The following is a 27,282-nucleotide window of genomic DNA, read 5'->3' as shown; positions in this document are numbered from 1 at the left end:
TTGAACTAGCAACTAAGGAAGACAAAAGACGAAATATACATTTCAAGAAAAACCTGTAAAAGATGCTCTGTATGTGACAAATGCACCTTAATAAACATATTCTCACATTTCTCAAACAGGCATCCAATATCTAAGGTGTTATAAATGTCTCAATCATTAAGTGTATGTCTGGAGTTTTGTAAATAGACCATTGCCGGTATAAACTATTGCAAATTTTCCCCATTGATAAACAAATACCCCAAAACAGGTCTGGTAACCACTGCCTCTAGTTATCCACTCAAGACCCATCACATTTAATTAACCTGTAACTTCAGTAGCTATGAGAAACACAAGTCTTCACACCTGGACAAATCAAACAACAGGAGCCAGACAGTTTAACAGTTGTAACATTATGGTCACCCTTTTTCCTCCCTGTTTTGTCTGGACTTTAGTTGACGAAGCATCAAGGAAAAACGCTTTGAAGCCATACAACTAAAATACTTTTAAAAGGAAAACAAAACTGCCAGCAAGGTGTGCAATCCAGAAAAGATCGAGAAGCCATTCCGCACCCAGCCCAAGAGTAAAGGGCCCACACTCTATAAAGGCGGCAAAACTGGACCAGCTTCCCTGCCTGCACTGGTGAGAAAATACTGCTGCAACTAAATATGTACTAGGACTTTCTGTAATAGCTCATTTTATATTGGGAAAGAGTATTTTTCTGTCATTTAGTTTTGTAGTTTGTTGGTAGTTATTAAAGGAAGCCTTTCTGCTATTAATCACCTGAGTGTTGTGTCAATTCTTAAAGCAGTAGGTTTAAAAACCCACTTTTAAGTACAACAAGTTATTAAAGGAAGCCTTTCTGCTACTAATCACCTGAGTGTTGTGTCAATGCTTAAAGCAGTAGGTTTAAAAACCCACTTTTAAGTACAACATTGCACTTAGGGGGAAATTTGCCTGGTCAGCACTGGCTCCTGCCAAAGCTCCATGTAAGCAGTAAGCTCTAAACTCACCAACTGACCTAGGTGAGGTATGGCTAGAGCCTTGCATGTAGCCCCAGAGCCCTGAGGGTGATGCTGTTCACCTTCCTACAGAAGTCAACAGCAGGGGAAAGGAGGGGAGGAGCAGCAGGGCAGCACTCACCACCTGAGCTCACAGGAAAGCAGAGGCTCTGGGCAGACCCCATGCCCAGAGCTCACCTGCAATACAGCCAAGGTGGGGTACAGCTGTACTACTGCATCCCCTCTGGATTTGCCCCTGAACTCAGATGAACACAGAAGAGGAACTAAAGCTACTTTGGATATTTATCCATAATTATTTTTTCCTGAAAGCCCACTGTGAAGAATCCTGTGAGGTGCTGAGTGCCTTCTGCTTGATTATAATATATTCATCCTCTCACAGCAGGCACTCATGCTGCTGGGTCCTAATGCTGTAATCCTTACTCATGCAAGTAATTCCATTGACTTAAACGTCACTATGGGATAGAACCTATTTCATCTGCATGTACCTACCTACATGACATTTAACCCCAGTTTTTGGCACTTACATAGTTGAGGATTCAGCATAGCTATCATATTCCCTTTCTGCTTAAGTTCAGGAGGATGCAGTATGACTACATCGGTGCCTGGAGGGAAAAATTGCCTAGAGATGCACATATCACCAGGTGGTCCTGACGTTTTAGTTGTAGAAAAATCACAACCAGTGGGTGATCAACAGAGGAAGAGGGTAAAGGCCACCCCCTTGCCCCTTTTGAGACCAGTAGTTATGGCACTTATCCATGGAGTGAGGGACCCAGGTTCCTACTCTAGCGTGGACTTAAGTCTGCATCTCCTGCTTCCCAACAAAGTGTTCTAATCCCTAGGCCATAAGCTAAGCATTGCAAAGAGCACCCGTTACTCCTCCTATGGAAGCTGGCACATGATTCCTTGCAAATTAATCACCTGAAGGATAAATAGGATTTAGCCCTGCATGCACAAGGAGGGTTTTGCACATGTCTCAACATCCTTTGTTTTCTAGTTCAGATAAAGCAATGACTTTCAAATGTTCTGTGAAACCCTGGTCATCGGGGGTTCCACAAAGAGATTGTGGCTGATGGCAGAGCAGGCCAGGAAGCAGTGCATAGCCATTGTGGACCTGGTTAAAAATGCTTAACAGATCACTGATGATTATACATACATACCTCTTGTTTCTTGGGATCCAGGATATCATAGGTTTTTGACTTGATGTTTGTAGCAATGGTCTTGTAACGAGTATTGATTTTTTCAATCCCTTCTAGTTTTACATCTTGTAGCTCTAAAAGATCTGTCATGATATTACTTATATCTGAAATCTTTTCCAAGTGCTTACAGAACGTATCAAATTTTCCAAATATATAGTTTTCACTAAGGATAAAAGAAATAGTAGAGAGATTATCATAAAATATAAAAAATAACGTAAATATTTGTAAGAGTGATGGAAGGTGTCAACTTTAAAGGAACTTTTATAGAAGTGTTAAAGTAAAGTGTGGAACTAAAACACTGGGAAGCAAAGTGAATGAACATAGGGGTTATTACATCCTGACTGCTTTGTACAGTTCAGACACTTTAGTTCTACCAAAGAGGGATTCCAAAATATTGCAAATTGCAGAAATGAGTTTTTAATGGCAACTGCTGGGAAATTAAAAAAGAGACCAGGGGCATCCCGCTTTGTTTCCTGGTGTACCCAAAATCTGAAGCCACTGCCTGACAGTGCAGCAGCATTTCTATTCTGGCAGCAGCGAGGGAGTCGCTTACTTTTACAGCTCATTATAATCTACCTGATTCCTTCTAAACTCTTCATTGCACAGATGTTAAAACCCATTTTTCCTTTTCTTAATGGTCTTGATGTTTCACTAATTCAGCTATCTTTTCTTCTGCAATTCTGCTGTTAGCTGCTCATCTTAATGTAGCTCCTATTTTACAACTCTGCAAACTGTTTTCAATTCTAGCTAGGAACATTCACTCAGGCATGGAAACATTAACTCAGGTGAACATCAACTCAAGTGTGAAAATAACTTCCAGTGAAGCACTAGATGCATAGTCAGGATACTCAAGAAGTCTAGATTTTGTTTTATGAATTTGAAAGTGATATATGTTCAGTTCTAATGACCACAGGACTAAAGGAACAATATCTCTGTGTTATTTTTGCCTTGTTTGTTATGTTTTTATTAGCATTAGTAAAGCTTAGCTTCCAGTTTCTTTTCACTTGGAGACAGGAGTGTTGTATTGTGTTATATTGATGTGCCACACCACCTGCACCTTTGTTTTCAAAATCCCACATTCACTCATGAAAGAAACTAAGTGAGGAATGATAACCTAAGAAGAATGATAAATCAGGAGAGATGGAAATCAACAGCAGAGTACAAAGATTAATGTGGTTTGGGCAGGTGAAAAGGATGCACAAAGATAGGATATCATATGAATAGCTGAGCCACGAGGTCAAGGGGAAGACCACAGGAAGTTGAGAACACCAGATCCACAAGTACATATTTTTGCAAAAGGTTGTTACTAAGAGGAAACAACAGCAGACATGTGATGGAAACAACTTTTTAAAGAAGATCATAGTTTGACTCTATAATACTAAGACAAGCCCATAGCTTGTTCTGCTATGCTTAGCCAAAACTCCATTTGGCAATAGTGTTAAAAGTATGATCCAAAACTTGTTGAACTAAGTGAAAGTCTTTCCACTAACTTAAGTGGTTTTTGGGCCAGTTGGGATTCAGCACAACATGCATGCATGTACATGAAGTCCATCTGCATCTATTTATTTAACAATCTTAGAACAAATTCTGCTAGGGAGTAGGGATGTAAATATTGCTTTAAAATATTAGTTTAACCTCCTCTAATTATACTGGTTAAATGATTAATGTATCACACAGAAGCTCAGACACAGCTGCTGCTGGAAGTGGCTCCTGGAGCCCTTTGACGGGGAGAGGAAGGAAGGAGGCAAGACTTCACTGAGAGTGGGGGAGCACCTGTGAATGAGCACCTAATTGCTTGACTGATGAAACATTAGGTTGCTCCCTTTTTTCCTCTCAGGCTATGGGTACTGGCCCCCCTCCCTCCTCCCTCTTTCCCACCAGCCCCACTGTCTTCTAATTCCTGACGGGGCACCCCAAGGCTTCCTTTCCCACCTTCCTTGCTCCAAGATAAATGATAACCAGAATAGACGGAAGGAGAAAAAATGATCTGGGGGGGTTGAGTGTGCACACACATGCGTGCACGCCACCCACACATGCAGGTAAGTCTGTGGGGGAAGGGGGAGGGGGAGGCAGACCGAGGCCCCAGCAATGAGGGAGGGAGTGGGGCAGGGGCCAGGGCAAGCAGGGCCCCAGCGGGACCAGGCAGCAGAACAACCGGAGCCCAGGAGGCTTGTCCAGGGACACAGGGGGCTCCCACCACTGCACACACCCCAGCAGAGGCCTGGGGGAGATGCGCCCCACATTTGCATGTGGGGAGGAGGTGGCCATCACCGTGCACCACACCCCGGTCCCCACTGCTGCGGCAGCTCCCCCAAGAGCTATGCAATGCCACACGCATCCCGCCACAGGGCAGGCAGGGGGAGCAGCGCAGCCCAGCAGTGGCAGGCACACGGCACATGCCACTCCCGGGGCAGCTACACCAGAGAGAAAAGCACAACATTTAGTGGCAGCTGCCCCCACCCCACACACAGACAGGGGGTTCACGTATCCCCTGGACCTCTGTTGGGGCATGCACAGCAGCAGGAGCCCCCACTGCGCCCCTGGACAAGCCTCCTGCGCACCGACAGTCCCATCACCCACCCGGCTGGGCGCTCCCCCCGACCTCTGACCTAAACCCCATCCCCACTCCTTCCCTGGGGCCCTAATCTGTTGTGTCCACCCCCCCCCCCAGCCCCTTGCCCTTCCCCCAGTAGATTGATACTTGCCTACCAGCAGGCAGTGATTCACATGCCAGGCTGTGACCCTGGCTGCCTGCACGCCCCTCCCCACCCCTGATGCAGCCGTCCAGAGCCCATGACCAGGCTGCTTTGGGGCCCTACCCACTGCCCCATGTTTGTGGGGGCTGAGCCCTGTGAACACCCCCACCCTTCCACCACCTATGATAACTAGTAAGCTAACCCGTTATCACTGCACTTACCAGTTAAATGATTATTTAATCTTTCACATCCCTACCAGGGATATAATCCTGATTATGCTACATTTTATTATTTTAATGAGTTAGACAGAACAATGGTGATAGTGCATTCATAAATTACGTAAATAGTCAAGATTTGATTCAAGGAAAGAATGAACAATTTACCTGAAATCAAACTGCCTGTCAGAAGGGGTTTCTCTTAGCTTCTCCCTCACTCTCTGAAAAGACGTTTGATACTGTTCGTTAAGATAAATACATTCTTGTATCCTCTTTAACAATTCTGGCCTAAAAAAAACCCCCATAAAGCACAGAATACAAACTTAATGATCATAAAGAACCAATCAGAAGATTATAAATAAAATTAGAACATTTCAGCTACAGAGACATATTTCCAAGTCCCTTAGTTGGAAAATATTATATCGACATTAAATAAACTAACTTGCTAAATGGAGACAAGGGCTTATCAATATATTAACATTCAAAGTGTAAAGAGGGTTAAATTAAAAACATTTGTTTTTAAATTGTTTTACAGGCTAAAATTTTTGGCACATGTTCTACTGTCACTAGACCACATTGTGGTCCTATTATGCTTCACAGTACAAACCAAATAGGTGCATTGATCTGTAAAAATCCCTGTTCAGTTCAAGTACTTTAGCCATTTTTCCTTTTAAATTGTGGCTTGGTTACCAGCAAAGTTTGGATGTCTCTTTCTGGACAAAAAAAATTCAGAAGAGTCTCTTTCTTCCTTTAAATCATAGATTCATAGAAAATTATGGTTGGAAGGGACTTCAGGAGGTCATCTAGTCCATCCCCCTGCTCAAAGCAGGACCATTCCCAGCTAGATCATCCCAGCCAAAGCTTTGTCTAGCCTGGTTTTGAAAACCTCCAAGGATGGAGCTTCCACCACGTCTCTGGGTAACCTGTTCCTGTGTTTTACTACCCTCCAAAAAAAATCTTTCTAATATCTAACCTAAACTTCCCTTGCTGCAACTTGAAACCATCACTTCTTGTTCTGTCATCTGCCACCACTGAGAACAGTCTAGCTCCACCCTGTTTTGAACCCCACTTCAGGTAACTAAAGGCTGCTATTAAATCTTCCCTCAGTATTCTCTTCTCTAGACCAGTAGTCACCAACCTGGGGCTCGTGATCAACCAGTCAATCCCCAAGCCTTCTTAGGTCAATCCTGGGCTGGGAGCACAGCTGGGCGTGCGTGCATGTACACGCCCACCACCCCCCAGCACCAGAAGTCAGTCGCGGGGAGGGAAGGGACATGGCCAGATTGAGGCCCCTGCAGTGAGGGACTGATCTGCGGCTCAGTCAGGAACAAGAGAAGGTAAGTAGGATGGTGGGAGGATTGGCACCCCAGGGGGGCTTCTCCAAGGGTAAGGGGTGCTCCCTCCTCATCTTTGTGGGGCTGGAGGCAGAGGCAGCTGCTGCTGTACCTCGAGCCCTGCTGCAGCTGGCCACATATGGCTCAGCTCAGCAGCGGAGACTCATGTGACATCAGGCTCCAGCTGGGTCTGGGGCTCTCTACCACCCAGGGGCATGTGGCAAGGGGCTCTTGCTGCTGGGCACAGCCTGGCGGGGGCCCCAGGGGCTGTGCCCGCTACCACTGGTGCTCCAGGATGGCCTTGTGAGGGCTGCTGCTGTGCCAAGAGCACAGGGAAAGGGGCATGGACACCAGGAGCATGGCAGGGAGGGGGCATGGGCCCCCAGGGCCACTGCCAGGCTACGCCCTGTGGTGGGAGCCCCCGGTCCCTGCACCCCTGGGTGGTGGAAAGTCCCAGACTGGACTGGGCCGGGGCCTGACACCACTTCTCTGCTGCCACTGGGCTGAGCCACACTCACCAGGCGGCACTGACCCGGTCTGGGACTCTCCGCTGCCCAGAGGCATGTGGGGGGGCCTCCTGCTGCTGCGTGCAACCTGGCAGAGGCCCTTGGGATCCGTGCCCCTCCCCAACCGTGCTCCAGGCATAGCAGCAGCCACTTGATCCTGGAGCACTGTGGGGAGAAGGGGGGCATGGGCCCCCTGGGCCCCTGCGGGCTGTGCCTTGTGGCAAGATCCCACCCCCCACAATGTGCAAATTTGCTGAGGGTGCCATCTTCCAGGTCCTCGATAAAGACACTGAACAAAACTGGCCCCAGCATCTGAATATCAGCATCTGAAAAACTGCAGTTCTCAAAGCTACTGGCCATGCTCAGCTTATGTGAGACCATTTAAGTAATCCTGACACAGCTATTGTAAATGAAATGTTGGGAATGAAGAGACTATTTTTCTCTTTAAATACCATGCTGCCCTCATATAAGCCAGTTAGTCTTAAAGATCATCATTCTGTTAGGAATTTGTCTTCCAGTTCCAGAATATTGCTCCTGCCAAAGAAAATGGGAAGTTAAATCACTACTTTATACTATTGACTGGGAAATACAAAAAGAATGTAGCAAAGAAGTGAAAAACCAAGCAGAATTAAAAATGAACTTTTTTAAGAATGCTGAAAGTTTAATTTTAGTCTTACTTACTGTAATTTTTTATAATATTCTGTAGTTTGTTGTGTAAAGGCAATTGTCATGATCTTTTTTGCACAAATATGCAAAATGTTTAGTGTGATTTAATTTTACAGCGCTCAAGCTGTATTATGGATGTTACCGTTGACATGGTCCACTCTATAGCCTCATAATCAAGGCTCTGTCTAATATTGTTGATTCTTTTTGTATAAGGTATCCAAGATCTGGCCTTTCCCATGCATCTAACTCAAAGAAATCTCCCTTGTCTAAGTGCTCATCATCTCGTATCTTAAATATTGCAACATCCTCTTCTTCAGCCTTGATGTGCAAGCTATGCTGCTGCAAAGATCATTTTCCTAGCTCATCACTGACCATGCCATGGCTGTCTTTGAATCCCTCCACTGGCACTTCCCTCTCTTTTGCAGAAAAATAAACTACTCTTTATTTTCAAGGCCTTTCCCATACTATCCCCACTCTCTTGTCATCTTTCATATGTTTCTGAGATATCAGTTCTTGCCTCCACTCTGTCAGTGATTCCATTCTTTATCAGTACTTGCTAAACTTTCAAACAAGTACCTTTGTGTTTTTGACCCAAGTTGCACCTCACATTTGGAAGGAATTTCTAATAAACATCCACAAAGTTACTTCATTATCTTAATTCAAATCCTTCAATTCTCTTTTACTGTGCGCCTAAAAAATGTAAAAGTTAGATTGTTGTTGTGCTGAAGTGACTGTCTGCTACACTGACCAGGGTCTCTTATTGTTGCCTCCTGCTCCCTTATATATATCTGTGGTGCTCAATCTTTTTCCCTGGCAGGCCTGATGGGCAGTGCCTGGTCTGACCACAAGCTGGATGGTGGTTCCAATGCAATGCCAGGGGCCAGTGTGGCAAGCACCATCGGCCATGCAGAGGTGGGGGCAGCCTGGCTTAAGCCTGGCCTTGCAGCAGGGGGAGCAATGTGACCCAACCCCAAGGGGACTAGAGGCACGTGACCTGGCCTAATAGGGGGAAAGGGGGCATGACCCAGCCCCACAGACAGAAAGGGACCATGGCCTACCCAATCCAACTCCCCAGGGGAAAAGGGACATGGGCCAGCTCTGCAGAAGGGGTGAGGCCATGGCCTGGCTCCAACCGGGTGCACAGGGCTTGAAATCTAGGAATTTAGCAGGGGGGAGGGTGGCTGTATTAAATGGCCACCCCTCCCCCACCATCAAGTTTCCTAACCTGTGAAGAGCCCTATGGGCCAAATGTAATGGCTCCACAGGCCACATCTGGCCTGTGGGCCAGAGGCTGAGCAGTCCTGATCTATCTCAATCCACTTGTCCCTCGTCTTAGACTACAAGCCCTTTAGCACAGTGCTTATCTTTTCTTTTGTCCGTGTACTGTTCCTGACAAAGTGGGATTTTTGTCCATGAGTGGACCTTTTAGATGAGATGATCTTCATCATTATTACCACCATCATCATGGAACAGCAGAATGAAGAATAAAACTAAGGTCTCCAGAAGGAATCACAGAAAGTGTTTTACTTAACTTGCAAACCTACAATAAACTTAACTCTTCTTGACACAACTAATGTTCATACCAGTAAGAGCAAGATAACAGAAGAATATACAGGGAGAGTTCCCTCCCCCACTCCTAACCTATTGTCAGTGATGAGCAAAACATGGCCCAGCCCCAGGCATGCAGTGGGGCTGGGGCAGCACAGTGCCGGGCTCCGTGTCCTGGCAGCCTTGCTGCCCAGGCACCCCAGCCTGTCTGCCCTGCACTTACTGCTGGGGACACTGGACAGAATAGGCAGGCCTGGTCTCCATGGAGACTGGCCCAGGACCCACATGGGCTGGGCATGCTTGGCTGGGCAGATGGGACGGGGCCGCAGGCTGGCAGGGAGTGGTGTCCGGAGCAGGGCCAAGGCCAGAATCATGGGGTGGTGACAGCATGGGGCTGGGGACTGGGCCCCGGGGCAGAGCCATGATCTGCTGCCCACATGTCCCTGCAACAGGCACCAGTTATACATAAATGTTGACTTAAGCTTCCCCCACCCCTTGACCTTATGGTTTTCTCTCTAAATAGTCTGTCTTTTCCTACTCCTAGTGCTCTATTCATGTTTTACTCCAAAAAAAGTTATAATGATAAAATATGTATCTTATAAACTGTTATCTTTGCATTTTAATAAAACAGTACAAATACACACTATGACCTTGATCCTGAAAAGATTTACAAACATGCTTCAATTCATGTACAACAAGCGGTCTTGATTGAAGTTAATGGGAACATTCACATGCTTAAAATGCAAACATGCTATACTTAGCTGAATCTACTTTGGTAAACATATCTTTTAAATATAAACTATAAATATCATAGAAGTATTCACTAAAGAAGAGGAGAAAAATTAAACGTCACATTACCTATCTAGGTCCCAAATTTTCGAAACGCCCTCCTTTAGATACATTTTGCATGTGCTAATCATTTGACTGGTGACTTTAAGAAGAAGAGATGTCATATGTTCTGATGTATTGTAGTAGGGTGATGTACAGTAGATCATACAGATACTGTTCATTAAATTGGGTATGTGTTTCACCATTTCTTCCTGCAACCAGAAAAGATGAGAAAACTAGCAATTCACATTTCCTAAAAACTATTAAATTTGAAAACCTGACCTGGAAATGTGTCTTACATACTCCTTCCATCCTATTTTGTGCAATATTAGTTATATTTTTAAGTCAGTGAAAGGTCAGTACCTTGGTGGCTGCTAATGCACCACCATAGTCAAAGCTTCTGGATCACAACAGCTTCCAGTAGTGAAGGAAGCTAAGACCAGCTACAGACAAAACAAGGCATGGAATGCATAGTGAGGGTGAGGGGATGGTCTATCGAGATGGGCCAGATTGTGGCATCAGAGCTCTCAGGTATAAATGACTGGTAAATCTCCTGACTGGCACAAAAGGAGAGGTTCACCAAATTATCCCAACTCTTCTGTGCCTGCTTTTCGGGCAGAGTAGGGGCAGAAACTAGAGGGTCCTCCTTCTCCAGTCAGAACCCTCTGAGCCATTAGTGACTTCAGGGATTTCCCCATAGTCAACAATGAAGTAGAGCTCTACTGAATCATTCCCCAGACAGAATCCGTGACTGCTCCTTGTTGTCAGCACAAGACATCCTCCAAGCATCCATAACTCAATTAGCACCTCAGGCCTTTAAGCATTTTAGTCTTCCTGCGGTACTGGTACCAATGTCAGCTGTTCCCCTGGGTAGCCATTTCAGAGGCAATGCACTTGTAGCTGGCCTACTTGTAGTGGCTCCTCTAGAGCACTGTTTCTCCACCTGTGGATCACAACCTAAAAGTGAGTTGCAACAATATATGAAAGGGTTGCAAACAAAGTTTTAAAAATGGATCAACTAACTTTAAAAATGGATTCTCCTTTAAAGAAGAAAAACCATGGGAAACTATGGATTTTCCTTTGCAGGTTGGAAGAGGTTCCAGCCTTCCAGGGGCTACTTGGGGCCCCTTTTCCCCCAAACACCCACCCTCACCCCATACACTGGGGGCAGGGGGGCAGGAGTGAGGGGTACTGGGTCAGGACTGGCCATCTATGTTTATAAATGGGTCCTGGTACAAAAAAAGTTGAGAACCACTGGACTAGAGTAAGTGTTGGCTATCTTCATCACCCCAGAAGGCAAGGAAGTCCATTATTTCTGCCCGTCTCCAGTTGCTGGAACACCTCTCAGAGATGGCAGATGAGTATAGTGCTAACATCATGGAAGCAGGCTGCTGTTGACATGCTCCATATTCATTTTCAACACTCCGGACACAGTGAAGGCCAAAGTCCTCAGTTGGGTATCCAGTAAATGAGAGTGTGGTATGCCTTCATGTCTGGCAGTAAACTGTAGAGGTCATAGGCCTGGCAGATCCTACCCTTCTGGAGCGGTGGAGTTTGGTGTAAGAGACAGAGATGGCTCCCAGGAGCAGTGTGGGTATAGAGGGGAGGACACAGAGCACTATGGGATACCAGAGGACTGATCAACTCCCTATTACAGTCTGTTGGAGATTTCAAACATAAGATGAAGTATTTTACACTACAGGACTTCCAAGTTGTTCTTGTTTCTTTCTAATCATTTTTGAGGTGCAACTGCCCTTTTTGAAGTATTTAATTGGCTGAGTATGCATGTACCCTCATTTTCTGTAATGCTTTAAAGGCACTTAGAGTACTCCAAATATTACAGCTGCCTATGCTTATAGCACGACAAGGTCAGAAGAAACCTGCACTCCTAAACTACTCAGACAGATCTTTGTCCCAGTCTCTTCTTGAAAACCTCCAATGACAGAGATTCCACAACTTACATAAGTAGCTTGTTCCAGTGTCCTACTGTTCTTACAGTTAGAAAGCTTTTACTGACATTTAATCGAAAATCTAAAGTGTTTAGATAATAGTGAAAAATTGAATTATGTAGCACAGTATTTTCTTATCCTATGACTCCCTAGAGACTCCAGAAGAGATACAAACTATTAGAAACAACTTTTAAAGAAGGATTCTCAAGGCAATTACATTTTTCTCAAAAATATGAAAAATTAAGCTCTTTCATTTAAGGCCTGATATTGAAAAGGGCCAAGCATCTCTTTAGATTTATTAAGCTCCTTCAACTCCCATCAAAACCTCTCAAAGCACTTTTCAGGAGGCACTCAATAGATAACAACTTCAAAGAGCAGCAGTACTTCAGCTGGTTTTGTTTTTTTAAGATGAAGACAGAAAAGTGTGTGTCTTCTCAGTTTGTTGTTTCCACAGTGAATGTTGATGTTAACATCTGTTTTCCAACTATCAGAGGAGGGAAGACAGTGGGCCATGCAGCAGAAATTTTGTAAACTTATATTGTTTTCCCTAATGGTGGCATCTACAACATTTATGCTTTCATTTAAAGGAATTATTGATTTATTCACCACTTGACTAAAAGAATAAACTTCAAAATGTGAACCAGGCAAAAAACCCCAACAAACTAAAACTCAGACACATTCTGTACTGCCTACCATGGAATACAGGGGAGAAGGGGGAACCTACCTAAATTCATCTCATTTGGATACTGACTGTTTTAGTGGAAACACTGCTATTTTTGTAATTTGCTCTTTCAAATGTACTTACTCAAATGTAAACACATTATTTTTCTGCTAACCAACCAAAACATATAAGGAAGAAGACATACTATTTTATTAGACATATGTGCATACTTTACTATATGCTAGAATTCACTTGGGCACCTGGGAAGAATGGGGCTTGGGAGAACAGTCTCTTTTTTTTTTTTTTTTTTACTGCTCATGTATTAGCATCTGGAATAGCAATCATTTGCTACCTAAGAAATAGCGTATTTTCTTTTTTTGAAGGCTATTCAAAATTTATAGATTCAATTCACTCGTGGTGCAGGAGTTAAATTCGGAAATGGAAAGGGGGTACCAGTCTGCATTTGGTAGTAACAACCTTTCTTTTACTGAGTCTCCTACTAATTGCTTCAGTTAAAAATATTACTTACAGGTGAGGCTTTATCAAGTGGACCAAAAAACTTATCCAGTGTATATAAATATTTTACATTGTCTTTAGCTTCATTGGCAGCATTTGTAACATTACCATCCTGAAAAGTAAAAGCAAATAAAATTAACAGTGTTCAGGTTTATCGCACTAGAACCTGGAGACTCACTATTTTTCCAATCCATGCTATAAAAAGAACAAATAGACAGCCAAATTTTGCAAACACCTACTCACACAAATACTCCCAATTATGTCATTAGATTATTCTCATAAGTAAGGACTATTTGCAAGGCCTGACATACTACATATTTAATAATTGCTATCCAATAATTAGGAGTTTTTGGACATGGTAATTGAGGCATCATAAGGAAAGCAAAACTCCCCAATGAACACAATAAGAGGCTACTTTGCCCCCAACTAAACAGAAAATCATGGTTTTGGGGGTCTGGTTCATAATTTCTCAATGTTTAACTTGGCACAATTGAATGTGCTCAATTATTATTACGATCAAGTATTATTACTTCTATGCGAGGCTTGCAAACTTAGGCTGAGATCCACAGGACAAGTCTCTTCTGAAGTGATATATGTGTGTCCCTTTTGTCTAAAACTGCTTGCACCATTTAGAACTTAATAAACAATTCTGTTGACGGTGCACAAAAGAAATGGAATCCAGCTCACCATCTCCTCCTTGTGTTGGCTCTGCAGAGCTAACAGCATTCAGAAAAACAACTTTCTTTTCACTAAACTCAGAAGATATGACTGAGCAAATACCAAAAAGGGAGTGAAAGATTTCAGTGGAATACTTGCTGTTTCTCCTAGTAACTGGTCAACTGGGGCATTCAAATGGTTTTGACTCATGCATCACCCACACATAGCTTGTAAGTTTGCTTTTCTGAACTGCCTGCAGTCTTCATTGCTCAACTCTGGTCACAAGCATCTTTGGGCCAGGTCCTATTTCTCCTTTACATACCTGCATGGCACTTACACAGCTGTGTAACTGCAGTCTTTGGCACTTAACTCACAGTTTTGGGTTCTGTGTAAACATCTTGCCCCACACTTCACTTCTGAGTATGTTCAGCAGATTGCCTTATTGGCTGCATAGGTGCCCCAATTAGGTAAGTCCTGAAACTTTAGTTGGCAAAAAAAAAAGTTTATTTTTAAAGCACAATTAATTACCAGGTCTTTCCACTGCTTTAATATTTTGGATCTTGCTGCCTGAAGAATACTGAGAACTTTCTTTACTCTTGGACTCTTGAGCTCATCTAAAAGGCTTTGAGATAAAGGAAATACATTATTTTTTTTTCAAATGACAATTTATAGTTATCAACAAATGTCTTTTAGCCTGAAGGAGAAATAGTACAGTGATTTAACCTGTTAAATGCAGCCATCCTTGACTTCCAATGCTCCAGTTCAGCAGATGGGCCAATGTCATCAGCTTCTTTTCTCATTTGCTCATTTTCCACCAAAACTTGTCCAATTTGTTTGATCCAAATGATTAGTGCTCCCTCAAGTTTTTCAATGACCTCTGTGTTACTGCCTTTAAAATAATAAAGCCAAACTGCACTCTACTAATATCTATCCAAAAATAAACTCATATTTAAAAATAGTATTGTGTCCTTAAAAATAAAAAATTTTAAGAAATCAGAGAAGCTAAAAATATTTGTTATAATGAAAAAGTTACATACGAACAATACATACACACATACTTTGCACCTTCTTTTATAATGGAAAATTACAAATGTACAATGGAAAAGAAGACAAATACAACAAGATGACAAATCCTGGTTTTAAAAAGAAATGAAATACAACCGCCTTCAAGGCAAGGGCAAATTGATCAAAGTAGCTATGTAACTTACAGTCGTATATCCTATCAGTGTGTCTACATGAGATGTTAACTGTGTAGTAGCCTAATTTTACTGTGCAGTAGCATGCAGGGCAAAACCTGTGCTAACATACTACTGTGCAGCAGTATTAGGCTACTGTGCAATTAGAATCACTAAAAGGTCATGCTCCGGTGCTACTGTGCAGTAGCACCAGTTACCGTGCATTGATTTAGCACTTGGTTATCCAAGTACTAAACTTAATATGCAATAACTACAGCACATTACAGGTCATGTAGACATACCCTATGTAATACATCTCTCTATTTCCAAGACTCTGATAGAAACAGTTCTTGTGTTATGTTAAATTCACACGCAGCTCATTATAAGGCTCGTCTATAAGAGATGCTACAGCGACATAGCATTGGTGGGTACGAACCATGACGCTGATGCTATTGCACCATAGCAACAAGCTATGTCACAGTAGCTTGTTGCCATGGCATAGCAGGGTCAAAAACGACCCATGTGCCACCGAGACTGCACAGTAACTGCGGTTACGGCACAGTCATTTAGTACTTGCTAATAAAAGTACTTATTGGGCTTTCTTTTCAACTGTGCAGTCAGGTATACATACCCACAGAGGACCATGGCCACTCAAATAGTAACTTCTTTAGGACTAAGATTTTTGTATAGGTTTTACTTGGTCCAACTCCAAGTGGAAAGAAATGAAACTGAGTAGGGAGCTCACAATTTGGCCTATAAGCACATGGGTTGCATCACTTTTAAAATAGATAAACATTTAAAAGAGGACAACATTTTACCACATTTAGTTTAATACAGAAATGTTTTATTCAACAAAAATGCAAAAGTGATTAATAAAAATGCAAATTGATTTATTGGAGGTTAACAGGGCTGAATTTATGATGTCACAATTTTTTCTTAGGTCATAAACCTGCAATTATATTCTACTTTAGGAATGGAAGACTAAACCCTTTAAAGAAATCTGGCCTTGCAATGCAAGGAACACTTTTCCTAAAGACAATCTCATCTCTACATTTGTTTGGCAACACATAATATTCCTTATTAAAGAACTACTGGGCTACCTCTTCACAACAAAAGTTAAGGATGAAAAACATCTATCAGTACAATGGCCCCCTTTAAAATATATTCTGCAGTGCTTCCTGTATGTGGTCTTATCTGTGTTTGCTTACCAACATATAATACTCTTCTTTCAGGAGTTACTTACCTGCTGTTATGTAGTCAGATGGGTTATGCAAATTGTTGAGGTAACTGTCAATATCCACCTTCTGCAGCTGAATTTTCCCATCCAAATTCTGTCTTGATGATGACAAAATACCCACAAATTTATCCAAACAATACAGAAAATGTTGTATGTGGCTGTTCTTCAAGCCTTCTTTCACAGCTCCCCAGTCCTGATTATTTAAAAAAAAAGATAGAGAGAAAAAATATAAAACAAAGGAAGCATTTATTAGAAAATCACAGTATTGCTTTTTCACAATAGAATTTAAGGATTTAAAAAAAGCACCCCTAAAATACATCCTTTGATGCTTTAGCATGACCACCACACTGACTGTAAATATTACATGGGGAAATTTTGCTATTGGCTTCAATGGAATGGGAGAGGGAGCAGGAGCAGGCTAACAATAATAAATTCCAAAACACTGGAATGTCTGTTCATTACAGTAAAGCTGGAGTGTATGTGGTACTTATATCAATATCAGTTACAGTATGCAGTAAGCTATGGGCCTGTGCTTGATAGTCAAATCACTTTTCCATAAACAGGCACAAGGATCTCATAGAAATAAATGGCTGTCTTGAATTCTCTTGCCCACCTCAAAGTAACTTATTGGGCTTTCTTTTCAACTTGACTTCAACACAATGGCTTCTTCTGTGGTGAGGAGGCCAGATTCTAATCTCCCTCTCTGCTTCAGTATGATTTTATCCAGTCAATCAGTATACCCTCGACTACGCCACAGAAGCAGGATAATTCCATTAAACTGAAGCAACCTGGATGTGCCTCCTACCTCCTACACATATATCTATTGATTAAAACATGTATCTAATTCTGACGCAACCAAAAGTAATTGACACTAATTTTTATTCAGGTTACTCTAGTTTTAATTAAATCATTGCATTCCTGTCTTCTCAGAGACATTATACATGGTATTTTTAAAGACGAATGAATGAATGAGAAATAGGAATTGTTTCCTTTCATAGACTTCTGTTTTAGGTTTATCTGCTTTACAACATAGAAGGCATTAGCCAGAACTCAAAATGGTTTTGCAAAGAAAAGCAGTACTTATTGAGTACCTGTTGGGATTTAAGTGTTGGTATGAGGACTTGGGCGAGGAAGATTTCCAGGCCCTGAAGGATACTTCCATTGCTACAATCAAACAAGCCAAAATTCACCTCCTTTGGGGCGAAAAAAAATGGTTAATGGAATGTATTGAAATGAAACTTCTGCAACTCCATTACTAGTTGGGTGAAATTCCGGTACATGTAAGACATGCATGCACAAACCATAATTTTTTAAATTCCCAGAAAGAGACATTTCTTAATTGAACCTGCCTCCCACCTTCGGAATCTGAAGTGATCCATTCCTGTTACTGGAAGATTTAGGACTAAGCTGTGCCCACTGGTCAGACTCCCACAAGAGTCCTTCCAACCTGGCATCAATGCTTGTTCTCTCAAGTTATTAAAACCACTGCATACAATGTATTCATTAACCTCAAGGCAATTACATGTCTAATCTCCCTTTAGAGAACAGTCTCTATTTGCTATAGATTGCATTCTGGTGATTAATCAGACTATTATGGTGAACTGAATGAGGACAGAATCTATTAGGAGAGAATATTCTCTGGTAAAAAAATTCTCATTCTGTTGGTTCTCTCCTCTCGTAACGCATTTTTCCAACTCACAAAAAATCATTATGACATACATAGACAACACTTTACTACAGAAATACTCTCCATTGCTTTATCTTACTCCAATGTAACTAGCTGAGTGAAAAAGGGTTTGTGAAATCAAGTGTAAAATACATTATTTTTGCCTGACCTGAGAGACGTTTGCTGTAGTAATTGCTTTATCTGTACTCCTTAGAAAAAATGCACAAGTTCCTGTCAAGCCCTATAAAAAGGAAAAAAATATGTAAAAGTAAACATAACATATACCAGTAAATATAGTCAACAAGTTGGAAAAGTAAAAGATAAATTGTAATAAAACTTCAGCTACTTGAAAAATATTTAGTGAACTCATCACTGAGAATACTGTAGAGTTGCATGAAAACAACTCACCTCTCAACTTCTTCAGCTGCAGCTAAACAAAACTCAACACATTTTCAGTTTTAAAGTATTTCAAGTACTTTCTTATATTTATTGATTTTTCAGTCCAAAAGAGACCATAAGTAGAATGCTTCCTCCTTCTACCCATTTAATTTAAAAAGGCATTAAACGTTTCACTAAGATGCATTTTTAAATGTCTGACATCAGTTTCCACATTCTCAGCTGTATTAGAAACATAGACAAATTGCTTTAGCAAAACTTTATACAGCATTCAGGTAAACTGCAAAGAGCTATAATTACAATTACTTAAAAATAAAATTAAATCTTATCAATAGCTTTTCTTTACTGAATACATTTTGTGCTTCATATTCCTCTTGTTTATTTTAGTTATTTAACTTTGTATATATTATATTTCCTACAGGAGTCCCAATCAAGGATGAAAGTCCCATTTTGCTAGAAACTATACAGATATGAAACCAGAGCAACTAATTATTTGCATGAAAGTTAAAATTTGCCATAAAATCTGTTTCACCCTTATATGCCTAAATGCCATTTATGTAGCCATATAATTGCAATGTTCAGCATTTGCAATGAGTTTGGCATTTTCTTTACAGGAAGTTAGGACATTAGAAAATTCACAACCTTTAAGTGCAAGTGCTATATGCAATTCTCCAGCCAGGCCTTCCCTAACATAAACACATAATTGCATGTACATCAGAACTGCAGAATCATAAAAAATAGGGTGGAAAGGGTTCTCAAGAGATAATCTACTACAACACACTGATCAAAGCAGGATCAATCCTTCCTAAAACTTCTCATACGAGTGTTTGTCTAACCTGCTCTTTAAAACTTTCAAGGAGGAAGATTCCTCAACTTCTGTAGGCAATCTGTAGGCAATGCTTAAATCCTTCCTAACATCTGAGTTAAACATCCCTTATTCCAATGCAAAAGGTAAGGATTTTGGCAGAGGGTGGGTAGTATCTTTTACTGGATTCACTGCACAATTGGTCTAGATAGACATAGGCAAGATTTTGGGTATCACGGTAGTCTTCTTCAGGCCTCTAAGACAGAAGAGCTAAGCTAAAGTTGAGCTAAGTAGCAGAAGGTAAGAGACAGAATGAACCATGCATGACAGATTTCAATCAAGTCACTTAATGAACTACCAGAATATGCTCCAAGACTATGATACAGAACAGAAGAGAGGCAAAACTAAAAATATATTGCTGGAAGAATATAGACTATTTTTATTATTTACATTCTCAAAAACGTAGTATTTTAATGGCAAAAATCCCTTTCCATTATGGACTCTACTTCTAAGCTACAAATAACTGAACATGAAAAGATCATGCACAGTAAGCTTTTTTTTTCATTATTAAAGCTATCAATACATTTAAAAAATGGTAGTTTAACCAGCTCTCTTCCAGACAGTGAATTCTGAAATCTGTTAAATGCTATTGCCTTCTTGGTTAGCTTTACTGAAGAATTCCCATCTCAGTACAGAAACAAGTGGAAAAGCTTGTGAGGTTGTGGCATTGGCTAAAAAATTAAATATGTATCTAACAACTATAAAAAGCTCTTTTACCACTGCATGTTTTGGGGCATTCATCCTTATAGGGTATTTATTTTTACCTTTAAAATACTTCATAAATATAATCTATTGAAATAATTTGATCATACCTCATTAGAGCCTGTAGTAATAAATAGCCTCCTCGGAGAGCACGACTTGCTAGAAGACCCATCCGGCCATGAAGAAATATTTGACTTTTGCTGCTAATTAAATTATAAGTCAATAAAAATAGAAAGATGTGAAAACTGTTAATCATTATTGAACTTATGCCAGTTAAGTGTTTGAATAAAAACTAGCTTTTTGCTGAATCAAGGAAGAAACCACAAGCCCAGACTCACCATTGAGCTCAGTTTTATGATGAGATTTAACTTTCAATGTTTCCTAGAAACACTCCTTTTATGGCAACAGGTTTGAAGCCTCATGGATAACACAAGGGACACAGATCTCAGACTTTACACATCCACTAGACCCTGGGGAAATTAAGAGTCCAACCCTGTGGCTCCTAGGGACTGGGGGGGGGGGTGTCTCTCTCTCTCTCTCTCTAGAAGCTTAGCTTCCTCAGAAGGTGGGGTGCCACTATCTCCCTTTGGTGGGCTGGCATATAACAATCCCATCTCTCTGAAGGAGGCAGAAGGTCCAAAGGTCTGACCAGAATTTACTACTCTGTAGATTTCTTCTGTGACATCTATTAGTGCCAACAGCTCAATGAAATATAACGGTGATTCCAAAATTCCCTCTCTCTCTTGAGCTGGCTCTGTCATGTCCCCTGTACTGGGGTGCATGAAGAAGTGTGGAAATTCTTCCTATGTAGGCAACTTTAAGGTTACTTTATGCCTTTGGGCATTACACATTCATATTAATGTGAATTGAGAGCTCTTTTCCTGGGTGAGTTTTGCCAGACTCCAGCAAAGGAGAAATATGCCATAGACACCCCTTCCAGCCCTTCCATTACATGAATACCACCTTGAGCATATTTTCTGTTCCTTGTATGAAACAGATCAGAGTATAGGGCCATTTGTGATTTAAATGAATGGTTTTAGCCTCTTGAATAAGTGTTTCCCCAGCACTAGAGCTGAGCACAGTTCAGACCGGAAGTAGGAGGAAACAGCACTTTCTGACTTCCCTAGTTTTATAACATTGAATTAGGTACCCCAGTTTTTTAGGCCATTTCCACTGTGAACAATCTGGCTCCATTAACTTTTTCAATTCCTTTTGAAATCCGATTCATATATTTAGTCATTTCTCATGTCTAGCACTGAAAATCCTAGAATCACAGAAAAGAAGGGTGGGAAGGGACCTCAGAAGATCATTTAGTTTAACACCTTGTTCAAAGAAGGATCATCCATGTCTAAACCGCTCTGTTCAAGTGTTTCTCTAACCTTTTCTCTCACTTCCCAGGAGGGAGATTCCTCAGTCTCTCTACATAAACTGTTCCATTACTTAACTGCCCTCACAGAGAGGAAGTGCTTATTACCAGCCAAACTAAACACTCCTTGTTCCTATTTAAGATTATGGCTTCTTATCCTGTCCCTAATGGCCAGAGAGAATAGCCTGTCATCATTATCTTTATAGCTACCCTTTATGCAGTATCAAATCCCCCTTAAGTCTTCTCTTCTTCAGACTAAGTAACTCCTGTTCTTTCAACTCTTCTATAAGAATAGAGTATCTTTCTATAAAAACAGTAGCAAATCATATCTGCAAAACTTGTTCTTGTCGCCACTGACGTCAATGGGGAGTTGCCATTGGCATCATAACAGTTTCAGATTTTATAAGCTTTCCAACAGATATGTAATGGCCTTTGAAAAAAAGTAATATAACTTTGCTATTTACAACAACAAGAGTAGAATCATACCTGCGGTACATCTTGGTAAAAGAAAAGTAACTTTTTCAGTCCAGTAGGTGCAAAGAACTCTCCAAGAAGTTGAAACTAAAATAAAATTGCAGTGCTAGTTAAAATAACATGTTTTGAGGAAAATATGATGTACAGCAAATTTAGGAAAGGTATTTAATAAAATACCAAATCAATATTACCTTATCATCAGAAATAATGGAGTCCTCTACTTCCTGTATGTTTAAGCCTAACACATCTGCTAATCTTGATATCAAATACTTGTGTCTGTCATCTAACTGAGCTCTTCTCTCCTCCTTGGTGACTTTGGCCTGCTTGGCCATTTCTCTCCTGGCTTCACTGGTCAGGACTACATTTTTCTTCCAAACTGGCTAGGAGACAAAAGTTTATTAAAATATGGCATATCAGTTTTCACAAATTTTACTTAATATTTAAGGGCTAAATTATGGTTTTGATTTTAAGGCAGTTTAATAAATTATTTAAATGGGCAGTTCTGCTGGAAAGTACTTTATTTGGTTACTACATATGTAAATCTTTTTTTGACACAATTATTGTATTTCATGGTGTATAAGTTGAGTTTTGAAGCCACATTTTTAACTCTTAAAATTCAACCTTGACTAATACACCGTCCCCTGCAGGCAGCATTGCCTAGGACCAGACAGCACATGGCCCACTGCCTGGGAGCTCAGGCAGCCCATGGCCCACTGGCAGCTCAGCCAGCCAGCCCTGGGGGGGCCTGCCGCCGTGGAGGAAAGGACCAGACCCTCCTGCAGCTCAGGGGCTGCCTGACCCAGTGGCAGCTTCCAAACCAGCCACAAAGCAGGCAGGGAAGCTTGCCTGAAAGCAGGATCAGACCCCTTGCTGCTTCTGCCTTCAGCAGGCACCTGCAGCCAGCAAGACACCTGGCACTACCCAGGAAAGGGCTGGTTTGCCCCTGAGGCAGCATGGGTTGTCGGGACGGGGAGGGCCAATTCTGATCAACATCCCTAGCCTCCCCTGCCCCCGAAAGGCACCAGGAGGCACCAGTGTCCTGCCAGCCACAGGCACCTGCTGAAGCCAGAAGCAGTGAGGGGCCTGATCCTGCTTTTAGCAGAGCCTCCCACAGCTGGAGGGAGAGCTATCACTGGGCTGGGCAGCCCCTGAGCTGCAGGGGGGCCTGGTCCTTCCCCCTGCAGCGGTAGCACCCCATGCCAGGGCCAGCTGGGGCAGGCTGCCAGTGGGCCGTGTGCTACCTGAGCTTGCAAGGGCCCAATCCTGGTAGCCAACCAGCACACTGCCTCTCCCGCGATCCTGTCTAGGCTTCTAGTGCCTTGCACACCAAGATGGGGTTGACTTACACACCAGACATAGAAAAATCCTAACTTTTTTTTTTTACAGAAATATGGGGTGAATTTATATAATTTGTCAACATATACACTGTTAAATATGGTAAAAGGAAAGCCTCCCTGCCATTAAAATGTTACATTTGAAAAAAAGCAGGGAAGAACATCAGTTCTGAGAAATACATTACAGCAAAATATTACTGAGTTAACACACAGTACATTTAAAATTTCAGATCTGGATCCCAGAACCGTATCTGGATTCAGATCTAAATTTATAATATAACATACCTACATAACAGTCCTGACCCAAAGGTGGGCTCACTGGAGTAATGAGTAATATAAGCACTAATTAATGTAAAGAACATTAAACAAAGCAGACCTCACCAAAAATGACTCCATGCCATCTGGGTGCCTGTGGAAGTAAACCTACCAGACAGCAGCATCGAAGTTGATTATTAAGATTAATCAACAAGGTTGGTGCCAAAGAGTCTAAAACAGTGATTTTCAACTTCTTTCATTTGTGGACCCTGAAAAAATTTGAATGGAGATGCAGACCCCTTTGGAAATTTCAAATGGAGGTGCAGATCCCTCTGAATTGTAAATGTGCGTATTCACATACTTTTGATTGTTCGTAGTCATCTTTTGCTGACCCCTTAGGCATAGTCTGCAGACCCCGCAGGGATTCACAGACTGCAGGTTGAAAACCACTGGTCTAGGACACATCTGGTAACAAAATCTGAGGTTAGGGTAATTTGGTATAGAGGTGTCCATGTTTGTAACGTAAATGCCTGATGTAAACAGAATTGCTTACTTCATGTATAAAAGAATTCCTGGAAATCTTTCAACTTTGCATTAGGCTTAGGGTAACCACTGGTGGGGGGGTTAGAGTACTTAGACCCTCTTGCTTCCCAGGGGCAGTGTCTAGAGTTTCCCCAGGATTCCTCTAGAGTAGCAGTTTCCAATCTGTGGTACAGGTACCACCAGTGGTGCTCAGACAGCCTGTCAGTGGTACACATTAACAGATTTATTATCATTACATTATATGACAAAAACTTGCTGGTGGTACTTAAGATTGTATCATTTAAAACTTGTGGAGCATAATCTGTCAGAGTTTGGGAACCGCTGCTCTAGAGGGAGAGGAAGATCCAGATCGGGGCAGGGGACTGGAGTGAAGGGGCTGTCAGTTCTTGGGGGGCAATGCAGCCTGCTGTGTGGGATTCTTCAGGGACTGGGACTTCCTCAGGGACTTCTGCCCCCCTAAGAACTCCCTAACTTTTCCAACTACTCAGGTACCTTGCATTGCTAGCACTTGCATAGAGATTTGTGTGCAAGGTGGAACCAGAAGGGCTGGGCTGGGCTGGGCTGGCTGTAAGACTGTAGCACAGAGGGCAAGAGTAAAGAATAGTTAAAATGGGCTAATTTAGTTCACACTGAGCATGGAATTGGCAGTCACTAATTGACAGCTATTCAATGCCATTGTGTAATGGCTCTGTTTCTTCCTGCCCCACCCAGAAATTGGTGGACTATGGTCTCTTCATGCAACAGGTCATCTTTGGACAGTAAGAATCCTGGTTGCATCCCAGAGCAGCCCCGTTGCCCTGCATGGATTTTGAGGGTGACGGACAGTGCAGTGAGGGAAGCTTGGAAGAGTGACTGGATACTAGGCACATAATGGCCTGTCTGCACATAACACTGAATTGGTTCAAGAAGGGCCAGCTCAAAATAATACTTGATTTTCTTGGTGTGCTTCTGAAATATTCCAGGAAGTTTATACCAGTCTAAAGTAGCATGCACATACAGACTTTTTGAGTTTCAAGTGTATGTAAAACGTTCCAAGCATTACATCTGTCCATAACCATAGAGGACACAAATAATTGTGCATTACGCCTGTGCCTTACCACCAGTATCCAGGACTAACATCTTCATACCTTTGGACAGGCATGCTAGCATATTGGTACTGTGTAGGTAATAAACCTGGTTGAACTTTTGCCACTGAACTGAACCTTATGTGAATTCTCTGCATAACATATTTTTGTAGCATGCCCCAAGACCAGCAGTCACAGCACAGACAATACCCTGACAGCATGTTTATACACAAAGAACTACACTGACCAAGAGAGAACACAGAGGAATTTTAAACTTTGCGAATGCATTTTCCAAACTGTGAGATATCTGAATATGCATATTAGAATCTAAAAACTTTCTATTACTGCACCTGTTATTGGTAACTGATTTACAGTTTTACTTTATTCTCACAATATATTTTGTATTGCCTGGCAGGACTGCACTCTTACCCACCGCAGTATGCTGAAGTCATCTTGGTCCTTACTATACTTGAGGAGAATTCTGAATGTTCATATGCCAGATTTTGATCCAGGCTGTACTCTAAACATTTTAATCTATGACAGAAGCACTCAGTGGATGCATCTACACAAGACACTTACTGCAGTTGCCTAATTAGCTCCACAGTAATGTGTCACCATCCACATGAATGGTGCTATTAGGCTGGAGTAAACCATTTAACTCTACTGTAGGATACTACTGCCCAACACTAGTACTATTCTATGACGGGGTTATTTACTCCGCCACAATGCAGGTGTAGATGGTGACCAGGGCTGCCTGGAGTACTACAAGGGTTCTACAGTGCAGGGCTGCCTATTGGCTAGTGCCACACTGTAGCATCTTTGTGCCCCATCCAGCCCCTCCATAGCATGCTGAGCTGGAACAGAGCAGCTCCAGGCTGGTAGTCTGACCCCCTGAGCCCTGGCTCAGTGTGCTATGCTCCCAGATGCACATATAAACGCTGCACCTGGGAGCAATAAACTTGGTGCGAACGGCACCAGAGTTTATTTGGGCACACTAATCGCATGTGTAGATGTGCTCAATATGACTCAATAGAACAAGCAAAACAGATCAACAGCAAAATCACCATCGCAATCATTTTCCTCTCCCACTAGAACATATTTAACTGGCCTTTAGAATGTATCTGAGATTAGCACTGTACTAGGAAGGAAAGAGAAAAGTTCACCTTGGGAAAGGATTTTAAAACAATGCAAATATGTGCATAATAAGAAGGATGATACACAGTGACAAAGACATTTTGGAATCAAAAGAAGGCCTTCACCAGGTCGATAGGAATTAATCTACGCATCTTGGGTAAATTCTAAGTAACAGTTCATATGAAAAAGCCAGATCCTTGATTTCACTCCTTTTGTTTGGCAGCTCTTGTGAAGCTGCATACATCCATCTTATACCATTCTGATCATTCTCTCCCCATAAAGGGAAAAGCTCATGCGGCGTAGGGTCTGTAGAGCACCCACAGCAAGGTACATAGCTGGGGAACATGGAATAGAGGCAGCTTGCCCCCTAGGCCCCAGCCCTTCCCAGCTAAAGAAACAGCTGGAGAGAATTGAGACAACAGATCTCATCATTTCTTGGCTTGGGGGACAAAGATGCAACTTACAGTCATGTTTGCCCATTACTTTCTGGTCTTGCACCACAGAGTCTGCTTTTTCTAAATACCCTTTACTACTTTTCAGAAACATTTCCCTTCTGTTTGTCTGAGGCCACTTTGTTGTTGTTTGATACATACAGGGCACTGTGGGCAACATAACATTTAAAGTGCTCCAACTTTGAAATGCTCCTTTAAGTGAAAGTTCATATGCACACAATCAATTAAGTACTGCAAAAAGAGCCATTACACATCAACAATGATCACTGAAGAAGCAGGAACACCTTTGAAGTGCTACTTATTATATGTGTACCCTCCAGCAGAGCACAAAGGGGAACTGGTTGGTCCTCCAGCTTCCCCAGTGCTCTGTTGGTTGCAAAGATCAGCTTTGCAAGTCACTGAACTCCACTGCCTGGTAGGTGACCTCTGCTGCTTACTGCAGGGCAGGAAGCCACATTTTGCTAGATGTCTACCCTGAACACTTCGTCTGTCCCATGAGAACAGTGTCAAGGATCCTTTGGAACATGTCAGCTGCAACTTAAGCTTAGACTGCCAGTGGCACTAGTGGTCCACAATGCCCTTCAGCACAACAAAGCACCTCATTGACACTGGAGCACCTCATTGATTCCATGCTGTTGTTTGCTGTGACTATATATAGCCCTGGATACCTTGCAACCCCTCTTATTCACAAGGGGGCTTGGAACCTACTCTAAGAAATATCTGAGTTCTACTGTACTCCTAGCCATCAGACAAACTCTTAATCAAGGTAATATTACTTTAAACCTAGGAAAACAAATAAATGAGATGTCAGTATGCAACACTGCTGCCAAAACCAGAAATAGTGTAAAC

General features: G+C 42.0%; 1 protein-coding gene across 1 annotated transcript in view; it reads right to left on the bottom strand.

The window, feature by feature from the left end:
• Positions 1-23,643, bottom strand: part of LOC149868730 (dynein axonemal heavy chain 5-like) — a 265,120-nt gene extending 241,477 nt beyond the window's left edge. The window contains exons 1-13 of the mRNA XM_090037668.1: positions 23,602-23,643; positions 21,843-22,031; positions 21,664-21,738; positions 19,922-20,011; positions 18,018-18,089; positions 17,274-17,375; positions 16,189-16,375; positions 14,494-14,659; positions 14,299-14,392; positions 13,123-13,225; positions 10,018-10,195; positions 5,274-5,393; positions 2,156-2,357 (exon numbers count right to left, since the gene is read on the bottom strand). Of these exons, the coding sequence (XP_089893794.1) occupies positions 2,156-2,357; positions 5,274-5,393; positions 10,018-10,195; positions 13,123-13,225; positions 14,299-14,392; positions 14,494-14,659; positions 16,189-16,375; positions 17,274-17,375; positions 18,018-18,089; positions 19,922-20,011; positions 21,664-21,738; positions 21,843-22,031; positions 23,602-23,643 (1,620 nt within the window). The remainder of the gene's footprint in view (positions 1-2,155; positions 2,358-5,273; positions 5,394-10,017; positions 10,196-13,122; positions 13,226-14,298; positions 14,393-14,493; positions 14,660-16,188; positions 16,376-17,273; positions 17,376-18,017; positions 18,090-19,921; positions 20,012-21,663; positions 21,739-21,842; positions 22,032-23,601) is intronic.
• Positions 23,644-27,282: the final 3,639 nt, after the last annotated feature.

Source organism: Crocodylus siamensis, chromosome 3 (assembly GCF_052110815.1).
Source record: "Crocodylus siamensis isolate JL-2025a chromosome 3, ASM5211081v1, whole genome shotgun sequence".
Classification (NCBI taxonomy): domain Eukaryota; kingdom Metazoa; phylum Chordata; order Crocodylia; family Crocodylidae; genus Crocodylus; species Crocodylus siamensis.
The sequence above is the reverse complement of the archived record's forward strand: the minus strand, read 5'-3'. Positions and strand labels throughout refer to the sequence as shown.